Genomic DNA, 15,998 nt, shown 5'->3' with positions numbered 1-15,998 from the left:
ATTAAGCTACATGATGATAATTTTATAGAGGCTTCCTAATACTAGTAAACAATTATTACTATTCACCATTAATATTAAAAAGAAAAGCACCTATGTACAATTTTCCCCTAAAACATGTCATACAACCAACAATTTTATGCATTTAGATTAAATATTATCACACAATACAATCATTCTGGTATGAATGTGTTGAAACTTATATGGACTGAAAATTGAAATCTTTTGTGGATACATCTGAAAGTTATCCACATAAAATAATCTGTTATTAATTATTACTAATTATGCTTTCAATGACAGCTATAGTAAAATACACGGTATTTACATTTCATAAAAATATAATTTAGCTAAATAGTATACCTACTAATAAAACAATAGTAGGTACTGAGTAATAGTAAAATACTCAACTTTTCAAATTAAATTATTTGATAGAAAATTTTATATTTTAATTAGTTTAATATACAAGACCTGATAAAGATCTGATTCTATTGATGAAATGTACACACTATGAAGATCTACAAATTGGTTCCTATTTTCTCTACTAACCTTTCTTAGCAAATAATATTGTTTTATATGTTTTTTGTGTTTTATGATGTTTGTTCTGGATCTAATAACGCACATTCGTCACCAAGTTTTTTGTTGAATTTTACCATAGTCATGTTTGTATAGTACACTATTGTAATTTTTATAATAGCAGAGTTTTCATTTTATCATTGTATTCCAAAATATTTTTGTCATCAATAAGTAACCTCAGTAATATATTTTAACAAAACATAATTATTATAAGATAATGTTATTGGACAAAGAAGGCAAAAAAAAACTAAAAGATTATGATTAACCATATGTCATTATATTGAATAAAAAAAAAATTATTTCAATGGAATAAACCTAGAACTGTGAGTGGCTCCAATACCGGGCCTACCGTGTTTGACTGGCTTGTATGTGACACTGAACTCTCCCAAATAATGTCCAATCATTTCAGGCTAAAATTAAATTTAAAGAAGTAAAAATATAGTTTGTTAGAAAGAAAAAAAATATTGATATTCAAACTTTAATTACCTTAATTTCAATTTGATTAAAAACCTTTCCATTGTAGACTCCAATGATACTACCAACCATTTCAGGTACAATGATCATGTTGCGTAAATGAGTTTTAACAGCCTCAGGCTTTTCCATTGGTGGTGCATCTTTCTTTGCACGACGTAGTTTTTTTACTAATGCAGACTCTTTGCGTTTGAGTCCGCCTCGAGAAAAGCGCCTACGAGCACGGGAGTGCAACAATTCAATCAACTGTTCACTGCAATACAAATTGATTTTTCATTATTTAAGTAAATAAATTTCAACAATATTAAACTAGAATACTATTGTTAATTATACCCTTGTATGTCCAAAAGTTGATCCAAATCAACACCACGGAAAGTGAATTTACGGAAAGGCCTTTTTGCCTTATGTTCAACTTCTGCCTGAAAAATTAGATTAACCCGTTTGTTACCCTTCAGTAATTAAAATCTACTTCACAAATAATAAGAAAAACACTAAATGTAATATTAAAATTTTGTTTTCTTCAATTTTTTGTTTAAATAATACTTCATAAGTTTATATTAAATATTTTAATTTAGGTTTTAGTCACAATTATAAAGTTATTGAGGGATACATTTCTCCATAGTAATTTATAGTTAAAATATCAAATTGTAACAATTATTACAATTTTTTTATAGCTTTTATTTAAAATAGGACGGTTCATATTATTATAATTTATTTTGTAAATAAAAAAAACTTTTGAGACTCCAGTGTGAAGCTACGTCAAGTCTTTGCCAAAAGATATTTTTTAAATAACGTATGTTTAGTTATGGCTTATTATTATTGTTGTAAATATACGTAAAATAAAGTTAAGTAGAATTTAAAATATAATAATTGTAACATATTATGTAAGACGTTGATATTGTGAACAGAACTTGGGAATAAATAGATTTCGAAATTTATGTTTTTTCTGAATTACTCCAAGTTGTAATATTACCACCAAGTCTTATGAATGTACTTACAACTGGTTCAGCCATCTTTTCGTTGCGATTTCTCCGATCACTTAGGAAATTTTTAGAAAAACGTGACTAGCTGTTCAAAAGAATAGACCGTACACGTAAAAGGGAAAGAAATCAACCACAATAATCTGTATTACTAATATAACCCTATTTTCTTCTAATGGCAAAACATGTTTATCCGAATTTTCATACAGTGTTGCCAATGACAAATATACTGTCAACACTGACAGTTTAAATATTTACGAAGTCTTTGACATAATTAGTGTATATATTTGATACCTACTCTTAAATCTGTATTAATGATAAGGAAATTCGCAAAGCAAGAGTCGACTCAAGACTTAAGATATAAAATATTTCATATTTGCAGTTGCTACTTGGTAAATGTCGGGAATTGTGATTCTGTTTTGAAGCACCCTCATGTGAATGTTTTTTATTATTTCTATGGCAACTAAATATATTTTGTCATGATTATTTCTTTTTGATTTAATTTTTTGATAATCTGAATTTAGGCTAACGGATTTTTTTCTCCAAAAGTAAATGATGTTTAATCCTTCTCAGTTGGAAGTAGATAGTTGGAAAGGAGATTGGGGATTACCTTCAATTGATTACAAATGTCTAGAAGTATTGGTAAGGAATAGTTTCTATCATCTTCAACTTTAGTATTGTTTATTCATATTTTATTTTAGGCATTTGCTAGATTTACCAATGCACCAATTACTATCAACTATTCGAACAATCCATTTAAATCTGTAAATGGCTATTTGCCCATGGTCAGCTTTAAAAAAAGAATAATATCCAACAGAGATCAATTAATAGAATGCCTTGAAAAACAAGTTAGTAAAAAAAAGTTACAGTCTACTTAAAGCCTAACGGGTAAAATTATAATACATGGAACATACTTTAGCCTGCTGGCTTCTGAATAGTGATTATTTCCGATTTATAATCTCCTTAAGATTTATGACAATAGTATAGTCTTAATTATATGTTCTGGCCAAAACGTTTGCATGATGACGACAACTCGTTATTATTTTGACGGCATCTTATATTTTATATGTTACACAGTGTATATGAGTGCCGCATCAAAGTAGTAATGGAGACCGCTACGCCTATTTCAGTTGTGCAGCATAATATAAGTAGAGGTGCTGAGGCAAGAGGCATAGGGGCCGACCACATCTAAATTATCCGGTGCATTTAAATCAATCTTAACAGAAGTAGGGCCTATCACTCTATTTTGTGTCGTTTTTGAGCTAGGAGGCCAAGGCTAAAGCATGTTCCATGCTAGAACATGGCTTACTATTTTTCCAATTATTAAATTATTTAGTTTACACTTGCAGAATCTTAGTCCTGATTTTGGATTGTCTAACCAACAACTTGCTGAAGAATATGCTACAATCAGTATGTTAGATGCACAACTTGAACCAGCATTATTATATGCTTGGTAAATGTTACATATTTTTTCTTCATAGTTTAAGTTATTTATATTCATATTTTTTTTATTTTTAGGTGGTTAGATGAGAATAATTGTCTTAATTTTACTAAGCCATTGTATAGAAACGCTTTAAAATTTCCATTAAATTGGTATTATCCAAATGCTTATGAAAAAGCAGCCAAACATAAAATCTATACATTATACAGCCATTTAGATTCTGATAATGATATTATGATGGAAGTAAGTATAAGTAATTAAACTATTTATAAAATAAGTTCTGTGTGTAATAATGATATATTTTTTATAGTTCTTAAGTAAACTATTTAAAAAAAAAAATAACAAATCAGCTATATCCTAAATCGTTAATAAAATTACTCCACAGTATACATTATAAGAGAATGGTACTACTCGGAACCCAAAACGTACTACTAGTATTCTCTTATGAGACAGTAAAAAATTGATGAATGCACAATTATATATATATTTTGTCGCTAATGATTGGTTATTTTATTTTTTAACATAGTTACGACTTTAGTTAGATAATTTAAGTATTAGGATCTATACCCTGTCTGCTGAGAGAACATGCCGGTTTTGCGCATGTAGACTGAAGACTAAGCCGTCGAAGACAGGGCGGTCTCTGGGGGAACGCAAGTCACACTGGGTGCTGCGCGGGGATGCGCTGAACGGCCAATTTTCGACGGGTCGCGGCATGGTCTCTTGAGGGACAGAGTATAGATTATATTTAAGTAGTTTTTACTTTTCATCTACTTTAATTATATTGTATATATTTTATTTTATTGAAATGGTTATTAATATATTTAACAAGTATTTTTTTTTTTTTAGATTTATACCGAGGCAATAAAATGTATTAATGGCTTAGAAAATCGTCTGGGCAATAATTTTTACTTTTTTGGATCTCATCCTACATTATTAGATGCAGTTGCCTATAGTTATTTAGGACCACTATCAAACGCCCCATTAAATGATAATAAGCTACAAGCACACATAAAGACATGTAAAAATTTGTGTATATGGATTGATAGAATATCTAGAGAGTATTTCAAACTAGATTGGCAAGCTCACAAATGTAATGAAAAAAAAAAAGAGGAATCTAATAAAAAAATAGAAGTTATACGTTGGTACAAAAGAGACGAAACTAGAAATGTATTGATTGGACTAACTTCTCTAATTACAATGGTTGTATATTCATTCAAAATAGGATTAATTAGAGTAAGTAATATAAAATCATAGTAACATTTGGTTACATTGTTATATAGCTTATATATTTTTTTTTTTGTTAACAGTTAAGTGATACAAGCGATGATGAAGAAGAAGAGGATGAAGAAAATTGATATTTTTAATCACCATACATTTTATATAATGTAGTAGTAGGCTATTTCTTTCTTTCTGTATGTTCCTAAATTTATTAGTAATCAATTTAATTACTTAAATTGCTTCTGAACTGATATTTTTAAAGTTAATATTGAGTTATTGACATTTATAAAAAAAAAAACAGTTAACAAAAAACAAAATGAGTATATTATGTTTATTTAGTATTTATGAGTTTGTGTTGAAGTTCATAAATTCCAACTGGATGACCTGCTTTTTCATCATAGTCCACCCATTCTCTTTCTTCTAAGTTTATATCCTCAAAAGGTGTATTACTTTCAATGCCACGACACTTAAAGCCATTTCTAGGTGAAAAATCCACAACTGACATGCCTCGACAGTCGAACGACACAACTGTTTTAAATTTGTTTGAGTCTTCAATAGTATATTTTGATACAGTTTCAGGTAGAATATCTAAACAAAATTCAGTACTTTTTAATAATTTGTAGCCATATAAAAAACGTTAAAATGTTATAGTTTAAATTATCTTCAATCATACCAATTGAACTGTCTCTAGAACACATTTTGCACTTAGTAACCAAATTAGCTTCACCTCTACTCCCTTTCATTGAAACTTTTTCCTTAAAGAAATCAGGATAGATTTTAAATATTTTATAATAATAAGTTTAACATTAATTACTTGTTAAAATCAAATTGATACTAACGTCTTGAGACATATATATCCATTTATCTGATTGCTCGCCACAATTTGTACATTGAAACTGCAACCGATAAATAAGATGTGCATCATAAAAGTATTTTTTTAAGTTATTAGATTAAATTTAAAATCAATTTATAATAGGTGCTAATTAATTTACGTTAAATGCATTACTCAATAGAATATTATTATAATTTTTATAGCATATAATAATATATTTGTATATTTGTGTAAAGGTGTTTAATCAGAAAACTTTTGTTAAAGTAATATAATAAATTTATCGTACACTATTATACAATTATAAACAAGGCAACGTTTGTCTATAGCAGTCGTAGTAGTCCTGGATTTTTTTATTAATAACCTATTTTAAATACAAAAGAGTCGTTATAAAACTTATTTATTAAGGAATTTGATATAGTAATATTAGTTAAAAGGTATATCTAGTTTGTCTACAGTGTAAATGTATTATATACAATCTGGATATTTTAATTGTAGTTATTTTTTAGATTTTCACACATTAACAAAATATAATACCTACATATTAATTGAAAAAAGATGACATTCTGGAAGGAACGTCACATTTGTTTTAAATATATTAGCTTGAAGTTTGAAATAAGCATTTTTCACAATTTTAAACTGATTTTATAGAAAATAATTTTAAAAATTGTTAAGATATTCCATTTAACAAAATTATTTACTTTCTATTCTTGATTTCGAAATAATCATTTTTTAAACTAAATTCCAGCTGTCAAGTTTTTTAACGCTGGAAATTAGGTGCTTCGCATTGCCTATGTCTATAATATATTTTATCTATAAAAATATAATATAACATTTTAAAAAATTGTTAAACATGAAATTAATTTTGAAGCCAATATAAAAGTAAAAATGGTTGTAGTGATTATGAAAAGTTTACAAAAATTTTAATTTATATCTTATATTATTTAAGGAATACTAAAGTACCTTTAAATACCATCGAAAATCTTGACCATCTGGTGCTAAATCAGTTATGTTTTCTAAATTTGCTTTAATTTGAAGAGATATTTTCTAAAAATATACAACATGTTTCTTGGTTAAAGTAAAATTTTACTATTATTGTGATAAATTGGTACATATGAATACGGTAATTAACATTAACACCATATACATACCACCATTTTTTGTAGCTATTGACTTAACGTTTTTAACTATGAGGTTAAATCCAAAATCTTAAATTATTCAACAATAATATATTAGAACTATATAATGTATACATAGAGCTGATAATTTGTAAAATAACACCGTGAACTATATAAAATAGTTAATAATATAGTTTATAGTCGATTGCTAACAATGTTAGGTAATAAAATATAGACTATAGTATTACATTATTATTAAAGGTAAACAGTAAAATTAAAAATCATATCAATATTATCATTTGATAATAATATTAATGATAAAGAAACATTGAGTTTGGAAGAATAAATTATAAAATATAAGTAGTTATGTTTCTAGGCCATTCCTAGGTGTAGAGATATATTTATTTAAAATAATTTGATAGGTATATAATATCATCACTCTATAACAGCGATTCCCAACCTTTTTGAGACTATTACCCATAAATCTGGTTAGATACTAATAAATACCCCTCCCTCCCAATAAAAAGTAAAAAAAATATTTTTTGAAGGTATATGACATGTATATGACTGATGCAGAGTTAATAATAATAAATATAAAGTACATAAAATAAAAATAAATAGTTGAGTCTTTACCACTCAAAAAATCGTGTTTTACCCCTTGGGGGGTAATTACCCCCAGGCTGGGAACCGCTGCTCTATAATCTATATAAATAATTGTAGTTATTGTATTCACTTATTTTCTCTAATTTTTTTTTCTCCAAATATCTATTCTATGACTCAAAAATTTTATGCTTCCCTTATCTCAACGTCATTGTACATCCTACATTGTACATGTTACTACTATATGACCGATTCCTCTGACGATCGCGGGCGTCTGCCGTCTATAGCCCCGCGACTCTGACCGCTCCGAGAGCGGTCGAGTGGCGGCCGCGACGTGGCTCCTCTCTTTATGAACGTGATAAGCTAATTAATCCATCTGTTAATTATTGTTATGAACAATTAATTAGTATAATATTGCATTTAATATTAATTGAAATAGTATATTATCATATAAATATATATCGCCGCCCCGGTAGAACAATGACCTAACTGCAAAATTTGGTAAAATGGCCTAAATGCTTCAATGTGTTTAAATCAGGGTTCCAAAATAACTGTACACTTTTATATTGAAAAAGTTGCTGTTCTAACTTATACTTTTTTAAGGAACTTTTTTGAAACTGTTAATGCAAAAACTTTTTTTTTCAAACTTTTATTATAAAGTTCTTCCGAGAACTTTTATAATAAAAGTTCTTCCAATAACTTTTTTGTCGAGGACTTTTATTTAAAAGTTCTTTACAGAACTTTTTAGTTTTTTTATAATAAAAGTTTTCATCATCTAAGTTGTCAATTAATCTATAATCATTATCAAATATTTAAAACAACATATTTTTACGCTATTGTTACGCTTACAGTATTTATTATTTACAATGAAATATTGTATCAATCATTATTTTGTGGAGACCGACGAAAAAAAAGACGTCTAGATTTTATAATTTAATTTAATTTAGTTTTGTTATAAAAAAAAATGTATAGAATAAATAATCAAACTAGCGACTAAACAAAATCTATAATTTTAAATTATATTATAAATATTTACTACCATAAGTGAGATGTAAGTGGTCGGCATTAAAAGAGGAGGGAGGTACTTAAGTTGAGAGTGAAAAAAAAACTATGAAAAACAAGAGAATACAGAAATTACGGACACTGGGATTGAACGAAAAAATTGGGTACCCTCCAACATTTTGTTCAAAATACGTCACTGGCGATACTGATCAGCTTGCATGTAAAAACTTTTATTAAAAATAATCTAGTAGGAACTTCTATTATCAGAAATTTTATGAAACGGTTTTGGCAAGGACTTATATTAACAGAACTTTTATCAACAAGTCATTTTAATAAAAGTTCTTATTAGACTTTTATCAAAAAGTTATTTTGATAAAAGTTATTGTTAGACTATTATCAAAAAGTTATTTCAATTAAAGTTCTTGTGAAACAGTTAATGTTAAACTGGAACTCTTTGGAAAAGTTTAGTAATTGTTTCGTACCCTGGTTTAAATACATAGATCAAACGCATAAGGTAGAAAAACGACGTAACTGTAGTTGTAATAATTTCCCAACATTCCCATTCCATTAATATTACATCCCACAACATTTTAGTGAAAATAATTTGGTTTCTTTGTTCTCCTGTAAAATTTCAATTTTTGCAGTTGTCATTGTTCTACCAAGGCGGCGATATGTAATATAAAATATATGACTGGTGTTCGTGGATGAATGAAAGAGTTTGTTGGGGAGAGTTCATTAATATTTAATTTATAAATATATATATATCGTCTGTGCTAAAGTATACATCGGCTATCGCAAGCCCGCTTAAAAAGTAACACAACTAGAAAAATAGTCATTTCCAATAGTCATTTAAAAAAGTACAACATAATGTAAAATATTGTAATACCAAAAGTGTCGTGCGCCATCTATCGGTGAAAAATAACAATAGACTTATGACGTTTTTACACAATAATGATACCTATGATATTTATTTAAAATATTATGCTATAATAACCTCGAAAATCATGTTTTTTGAGTTGTGTCACTTTTTAAGCGGGGGTGCGACATGTCAATTTTCAGTGAACATGGTGAGGAAGATACAAGTAAAAATACACCGTTTCCTCAAGGAGAACAAGATACGGAAAGACAGATAGAGAGTGCTCCTAAAATTAATTTAACATCTACAAAAAGTGTGAAAATTATGGAACACCTTTTAAAAACAGCTGAAGAAAACCCCATCGATGTTTATTTCAAAAGTATGGCATTGACGGCAGTGGGGTAATTACGGGGGGGGGGATTTGGTGGGTGTCGTATCCTCCCTTGGCGTTATACAAATCACAGTGGTATACATAAAAAAAAATGGGGGGAGGGAGGGGGCGATGAATAACATGTATGCAGTTTTTTTTATCCCCCCCTCCTCATACATGACCAAATTACGCCACTGATTGACGGTAAAATATTTTTCGCCTACTTAAAAATAAGGGCGAAAATGGACGTTTTACGTATAGTAAGCGAGTTGGAGGTGGAAAATAATCAACAAGGTATGAACCAATCTCAGTCAGGAGTTCTCAACTCAACTATACGACCCTATCAAGCTCATTGGGCGCAAACGCTTATAGATCTGGCGGACTTGATAAAGAGTTTGATTTTAAATAAACACACAAATAGTGGAATTGGGCAACATATTTGGAATTTACAGCAGGACGAACGACCGATTGGAGTCCTCATATAGGAATGAAGGACATCTAATTTGGAATCCACAAAATATATAACAAAGACTAACAACAAAACGAGAACTAATTTTAATTACACTACCAGCTATGATTATAGTACGAGTTTTCAAATTTACCTAAACGTAACTACCAATTTTTAGCTGGAGAAATTAGTCTCTTAATTTTATTTGTTGGATTACAAGTTATATCGGCTTCTATTAAGTTTAACACATAGTTAAACTCATACCAGTTTAATCTAAAAAAATCGAAACTTCGTTTGGTTTTCCCATAAGTGTTTCTCAATAAGTACATTAAAAGTCCCTCACTTTCCCTGGCTTGGAACATATTGTATTTTTTAAAAAATTTTACATAAGTGATGTAAAACAGATTACTGTAAAAATGTTATAGATAGTAACATTTTATATGGTGGCGTGACACCGACATTTTAAAAAATATACAATATTAAATTTAATTATCACACTACGACTTCATAGTGCATAGGTACTGTCGGATTGCTCATCTATAGGGAATTCGTTTTAGGCCGCGCGGCTAAAAAAAACGATTGCGCCGCGGCGCGGCTGTAGTCGCGGGCATAGGAATCGCACCTTTACGTTATTATCATATAAATGTCAGTCCAGTATAATTTAGGAAAATATATGTTGTTTTAATTGAATATTACCTAATACAAAATTAATCATCACATTTAGAATGATGCTTTTTATAAAAAGTATAAACGAGTGTATGATTAAGGTATAAGTAAAGGACAAAGGTTTGTTTTTAGTGAGAATTCCCTTGTTAAAATATAATACCTGTTAAACAAAATATTATTAGGAGATACAACAGTTGTTGCATTTTATGCGGAGAACAATTTCTACAAAAAAATAAACATTTTAATATGATTTATGACAAGTAGTATGTTTAATAAATTGAGTTATTTTAATATTTATTAATAATACTATGTGAATAAATAAACTAATAAATTAAGCTCACAATAATTACACTTAACACATTATACATTGTTAAATGGACTCCATAGATAACAAAAAAAAAAAAATTAGCTCTTTTGTGCTTATGGTAACCTAATACTTATAATAGTATACTAGTTGGTTATAGACTATAATTAACAATAATTTTTGTGCTAAAAGTTTATTATTTTTAAACTTAACAATAAAAAATTCCAGTTTAAAAGTACAACAATATAAATAGGAATATTAAAAAAAGCATAATATTATATTATATTTAACTTCAAATTATATTTAGCAATCTACCAACAAATAAAGGTTCAATGTTATTGCTCACTATGAAGAAGATGAATGGATGGTTAGCAAGAAAATCAACATGTTGATACTCCATCAGCATACATCGAGCATACATAACCATCCCTAATAACACAATAGTATAGCAATATTGAAATAAGTATTGACAATGACACAAATAGGAGGGAGAAGTAGGGAAAAGGTCCCACTCAACTCTCTCAAACCTCAACTCCAAAATTTAGTAATATCGGATTCATTCACTTAATTACAATAATATTTTTTATTAATACTTTAAATTACTAGACTTCAGACCTTCCAAAATGTCTTGCTATTTGCGCTTATGATATTAGCATTATTGTGATAATTTATTAATAATTAAAGTTCCTCATTAACACAAACATGTTCTTGTGGTTTTATTTCACTCATACGTCCTACAAAAATACTAATATTCCTATTAGATAATATATAAAACAAAAAAGGATGATCGGCAATGAAATTTGTAGTTTTTGATGTCTGTAAACTTCTTTTCTTTCGAATTACACAACCTAATTTAAAGAACAAAATATAGGTAATTTGATTAAACTATAGTAAATTAATTTCAACTATAGAAGATTTTTATGTACTAAAACTGTATGTTAAAAATGTGATATGAAAGTACTAAAAAGAATAAGTCGTTATAGTAAGGATTGCAGAATTGCAGCCAGCCAATTGAAGGATTGATAATAAGAAAAAAATGGATACAGATACAATAGACTGATCAGCGCAGATGGTGGTAACATTGCTGCTGAAATACATAAACGCTATAGAGTATTATTTTTGTAGTTAAGGGTTTATTTAAATATTTCATTATTTTTTTTCTTTAAAATGGATATAATTAAATAATTAGTTTTGAGATTTTAATTACTACTGTACATTTTTTCAAAGGTACAAACAGTGATAGAGTGGGAGAAAGTTAATAGAAGTGATCTGTTGTTGATAAAAGGCCCATTTACACGACAACAAAAAATGTGATAGTACTGCCGTACTACCATGACAGGTACTATCGAATGATTTACACGACGACAGTTAAATATCTTAAAACGAGTTAGAGTAAACTTAGTCACTCTGTAGCTACTCCCAGATCAATCACTGGATATAGAGATTTGGATTACATATTTAAAACCAGTTATTATTTATTAAATATTAAGGGAGAAATTTAAACCAGTAAGTTATACACTTTAAGTATAAAAACTTATAAAAATACTCATGTTTAAAAATTAATAATAGTTATTAATAAAAATGAAACAATAAAATATTAGAAAAAGAAGAAAGGAGTTAATTAAACACATATGCATTACCTGTAGCAGCTGCAGCTTCTGTCCCTTCTTCATTTACTTCAACAAAAGCTTTGTGAACAACTTTGCTAATGTACAAAGGTCTTTCAGACCGATCATATATTTCAGAAAAGTTTGCCTCCGTTGGTGAGAACATTGATAGACAACCAAGCTATAGAAATTATACAGAGTAATTTAAATTAAACAATTATTGTTTTTGATTGAACTTGAAAAAAATCTAAGCCAAACTTGTGAAGTATACAAAGTTAAGTAAAAAATATTGAAAAATGAAGTAATAAAGATTAAAAGATGCCGTTCAACACAAAACTGATACACTTTTCAGTATTAGCATATACAGGTATTTCGGTAGCAATCATTTTCAACACTCACAAATAACTGAGAATAATTTTTTTTAATGTTAATTTAATAGAAGGATAATGAGAATTTAAATCTTGAAGGAAATCACAAATATTGAGTTAAAACTGCATCTACATACCTAAACCAAATTCTTGAATTGTAGGTAAATGTTTTTAATATTTATGTCAAACCTACTCATGAAAACTCACAAAAAAAAATGTTGATAAGCATTTACCCATTTCTACACAAAAACCCTATTCTAGAACTGCAAAACATTTTGACTGATACATTATTTTGCTAAATTTCCTAATTCATTAATTTTATTTTTAAATTATTTAACCAATCTTTTTAACAAACCTATTTTTATGTTTATGGGAATACTTAAACACAAAGCCACCAATATTATAATAAAATTATATTAATAAATATTATATTTTTATAAATTGTTATTTTTTAACTTACTTCTACCAATACATCTTGAAGGTCAAATGATTGTTCGAGTTTAAATCGTGGTAATTTGACATTTACTTTATACTTGGACATTTTTTCTGTAAGCTCGTTTAGTTTTATTTTAGAAAGATTTTTTTCCAAATCATTTAAACCACCATTTGCATCAGGCAATAAAATTATCATTTTAAAATTATGATTCTGCACACAAATTTTGTTTTGTTAAACTTATGGTGTTTTCTTGTTTAAGAAGACTTACTTTATATGGCAACTCTAATGCTGAATACATCAATTGGTCATCATGATAATAAAGTAAATCTTTAGTGAGGCTCATCATTTTAACATTAACTTTAGTTGTAGGTGTCGCATAAAATGGTTCGTCTATTGCAACATTAAATTTATGTAACCAATCACATTTAAAATGCACAGCATTGGCCAACACTAAAGCTGTATTTTCATTTATAGAGTCTGTAATATAAATAATAATAATAATAATAAAACAATTCAATAACAATGTAAATATTATAACATTATTATAAATAATGTTTAGGTCATGCCAATAATACTGGTTTGCACAGTATGTAATCATTATATCGATGCCTCGTATGAAAAGTAGCACCTAACACTTAGACTTTTGTTTAAGATTATAATTTTGGGTAATGACTAATTGCTAATTTTTACTGACTGTAGGTAATCAGTATTAAAAAAACCAAGTAAAAAAAAAATCAAGAAAAACCCATATTTATTGAATTGTTAAAGTTATCATGTTCCCCTTATGTCCAACTAGCCTTCGATTATAATGATTAATTAATAATTATTAACATTGACTGGGTGCATTTTGAGAAAAAATAATAATACCTTTTGAGAATAAATCCTTGATTTTACCATTTGTTTTGCTTTCAACCCAGTTATTTAAATAAACAAGTTGAACTTCTGGATTAGATTTAAAATCGAGTTTTTCAATTGTAGAGTTTAAGTATTCATTTGTCTTTTCTAAATAACTTTGCTTTATCGTGTAAGAATTTTCAACAAACATCCCAGTGGCTAAGTTTAGTGTACTGTTTTCCTAAGTGTGTACACAATATACAATCAAATTATTTAATTTTATTACCTCAATTTCCATGATAACGAGAAGCTTGGTATAATAAGATTTTGTCAACATATGAAAAAAAAATTATACCTTCAGTTAAATCATTACAAAAAAAATTAATTTATTCTCTATTTGTCATGAGAACATATACGATTCATGCATATCACGGGTAGGAATTGTGCTGTAGTGGCGGAGTACTACACAGAAAATTCACTTACCAAACGGAGTATAACAAATAAAATAAAATAAAAAAAAATTACTTTTTTTAAACTATTTAATAATTCTTTATATATTTCCGAAAAATTGGTTTCCTTAGTTAAATGTAGAGTATTCAAAATTTCATCAAATGTTTGTGCTGCTGCTCCAATACTAGCCATGAACAAGATGATATGTATACTTATTGGAGAATAGAATATATTTCCATCTTGTTGGCTTAATTTCTAAAAATAATAATTAAACTTAGTATCAATAGTATTTTTAAGTTTACTAATATTTAATATGCTCTTTACAGAATAAAGTGACAACGAAAAACCCTGATTGGCTAAACTTAATGCTTCAAAATTGTTCAATGCAAGTGTCATACTTCTTGGATCTGAAACAGAAGTATTAACAGCTAATATATATAAAAAATGAATAATAACATAATACACTGTTTTGAAACTACAATATTTAAAATCAGTAATGTTAAAAAAAATTGTATCGCTTATTTAAAAATCTAATTTTATACTGTATTTATGTTCTTCTAAACTATATTTAAATATTAAACTAAGCTGGTTGGAATAGACATACATTTCGTTATTGAGTAAATTATTTTGTTATTAGTTAATTTTTAAACGTTAACTGAGTACCTATATTTATTTTAACATATAAAACTTTAAATAGTACAGTAAGACGTGATTTACATTGACCATATGGCATATTGGCACCTATTTAATTTTAATAGTTGGGAACATAACTATTATGGATGTTGTTGATACTAACCGTCACTCATTTCTGATAGTTGGTTTCTAAAAAAGTTTAAATACTAATATTTTTAAATTAAACAATTTAGTTTATAATACTTCTGCAATTAAATAAAATATTTCAAATAATACCTATGTGTAGTGTGTATTACATTAATTACTATAATCACTATTCAGTAATCATCATGACAAAATAATAAGGTATGTCAACAACTTGAGATACCAACAACATGGCTGACGGTTTTTTAAGGCGGCAGTGTATTTCTTACGAGAAAAAATCGGCTGCCATATTGTAAGAATTGGTAACACAGCTCCTTGATATACCTATTTACTTGGCATTCCGCATTAGTATTCACTACAGAGTGCCCGCCCTAAACGGTTTTAAGTGATAACTAAAAATTACGAATTGTGTAAACGTAGGACAATTTTATATATTTAAGCAAATTTAATACTTACCATTAAGTGATTACTCTATACATTTTGCAGAATACTAAATAGTGAAGCCAAAATTATGTATGATTTTACTTGCTTAAAACTTCGATTTTGTTCTAGTAACTACTGTTATGAATGTAAAATTAACGAATTACTCATAGAAAATAAGCACGTTTAAACTCAATTTACACTGTCATCCTTAATAATTGGTTAAAAATTTT

General features: G+C 27.8%; 4 protein-coding genes across 9 annotated transcripts; 1 reads left to right on the top strand and 3 right to left on the bottom strand.

The window, feature by feature from the left end:
• Window positions 1-825: 825 nt before the first annotated feature.
• LOC126839327 (40S ribosomal protein S15) lies at window positions 826-2,181 on the bottom strand. Its single transcript, XM_050574600.1, has 4 exons — window positions 2,040-2,181; window positions 1,375-1,460; window positions 1,057-1,294; window positions 826-980 (listed from the first exon to the last, which is right to left on the bottom strand). The coding sequence occupies exons 1-4, from the start codon at window positions 2,052-2,054 to the stop codon at window positions 867-869; spliced, it is 453 nt and encodes a 150-aa protein (XP_050430557.1). The 5' UTR covers window positions 2,055-2,181; the 3' UTR covers window positions 826-866.
• Window positions 2,182-2,343: 162 nt separating this feature from the next.
• Window positions 2,344-5,607, top strand: LOC126839325 (metaxin-1). Of its 2 annotated transcripts, XM_050574598.1 has the most exons (7): window positions 2,344-2,455; window positions 2,546-2,663; window positions 2,723-2,869; window positions 3,371-3,474; window positions 3,540-3,705; window positions 4,309-4,695; window positions 4,770-5,607. In XM_050574598.1, exons 2-7 carry the CDS (start codon window positions 2,574-2,576, stop codon window positions 4,815-4,817), a joined length of 942 nt encoding a protein of 313 aa, XP_050430555.1. In that variant the 5' UTR covers window positions 2,344-2,455; window positions 2,546-2,573; the 3' UTR covers window positions 4,818-5,607. The 2 variants fall into 2 exon arrangements, with proteins under 2 accessions (XP_050430555.1, XP_050430554.1); XM_050574597.1 differs by having other exon boundaries at window positions 2,373-2,663.
• LOC126839326 (CXXC motif containing zinc binding protein) lies at window positions 4,982-6,783 on the bottom strand. Its single transcript, XM_050574599.1, has 5 exons — window positions 6,661-6,783; window positions 6,473-6,556; window positions 5,520-5,576; window positions 5,354-5,435; window positions 4,982-5,268 (listed from the first exon to the last, which is right to left on the bottom strand). Exons 1-5 carry the CDS (start codon window positions 6,664-6,666, stop codon window positions 5,012-5,014), a joined length of 486 nt encoding a protein of 161 aa, XP_050430556.1. The 5' UTR covers window positions 6,667-6,783; the 3' UTR covers window positions 4,982-5,011.
• On the bottom strand, window positions 6,661-15,522 carry LOC126839324 (leukocyte elastase inhibitor-like). 5 transcript variants are annotated; one of them, XM_050574596.1, is made up of 8 exons: window positions 15,232-15,316; window positions 14,893-14,975; window positions 14,644-14,823; window positions 14,152-14,359; window positions 13,553-13,761; window positions 13,309-13,494; window positions 12,514-12,661; window positions 6,661-7,603 (listed from the first exon to the last, which is right to left on the bottom strand). In XM_050574596.1, the coding sequence occupies exons 1-8, from the start codon at window positions 15,299-15,301 to the stop codon at window positions 7,575-7,577; spliced, it is 1,113 nt and encodes a 370-aa protein (XP_050430553.1). In that variant the 5' UTR covers window positions 15,302-15,316; the 3' UTR covers window positions 6,661-7,574. The 5 variants fall into 5 exon arrangements, with proteins under 5 accessions (XP_050430553.1, XP_050430549.1, XP_050430551.1 ...); XM_050574592.1 differs by lacking the exon at window positions 6,661-7,603 and adding an exon at window positions 10,820-11,302; XM_050574594.1 differs by lacking the exons at window positions 6,661-7,603; window positions 15,232-15,316 and adding exons at window positions 11,189-11,721; window positions 15,365-15,522.
• Between the last annotated feature and the right edge of the window lie 476 nt (window positions 15,523-15,998).

This window comes from Adelges cooleyi, unplaced genomic scaffold (genome assembly GCF_023614345.1).
Source record: "Adelges cooleyi isolate 19-005CV unplaced genomic scaffold, UGA_ACOO_1.1 ACOO_flye_CR_arks_rails_tigmint_CR_PRNA_30, whole genome shotgun sequence".
Classification (NCBI taxonomy): domain Eukaryota; kingdom Metazoa; phylum Arthropoda; class Insecta; order Hemiptera; family Adelgidae; genus Adelges; species Adelges cooleyi.
Note: the sequence above shows the minus strand (reverse complement) of the source record. Positions and strands in the feature narration are given on the sequence as shown.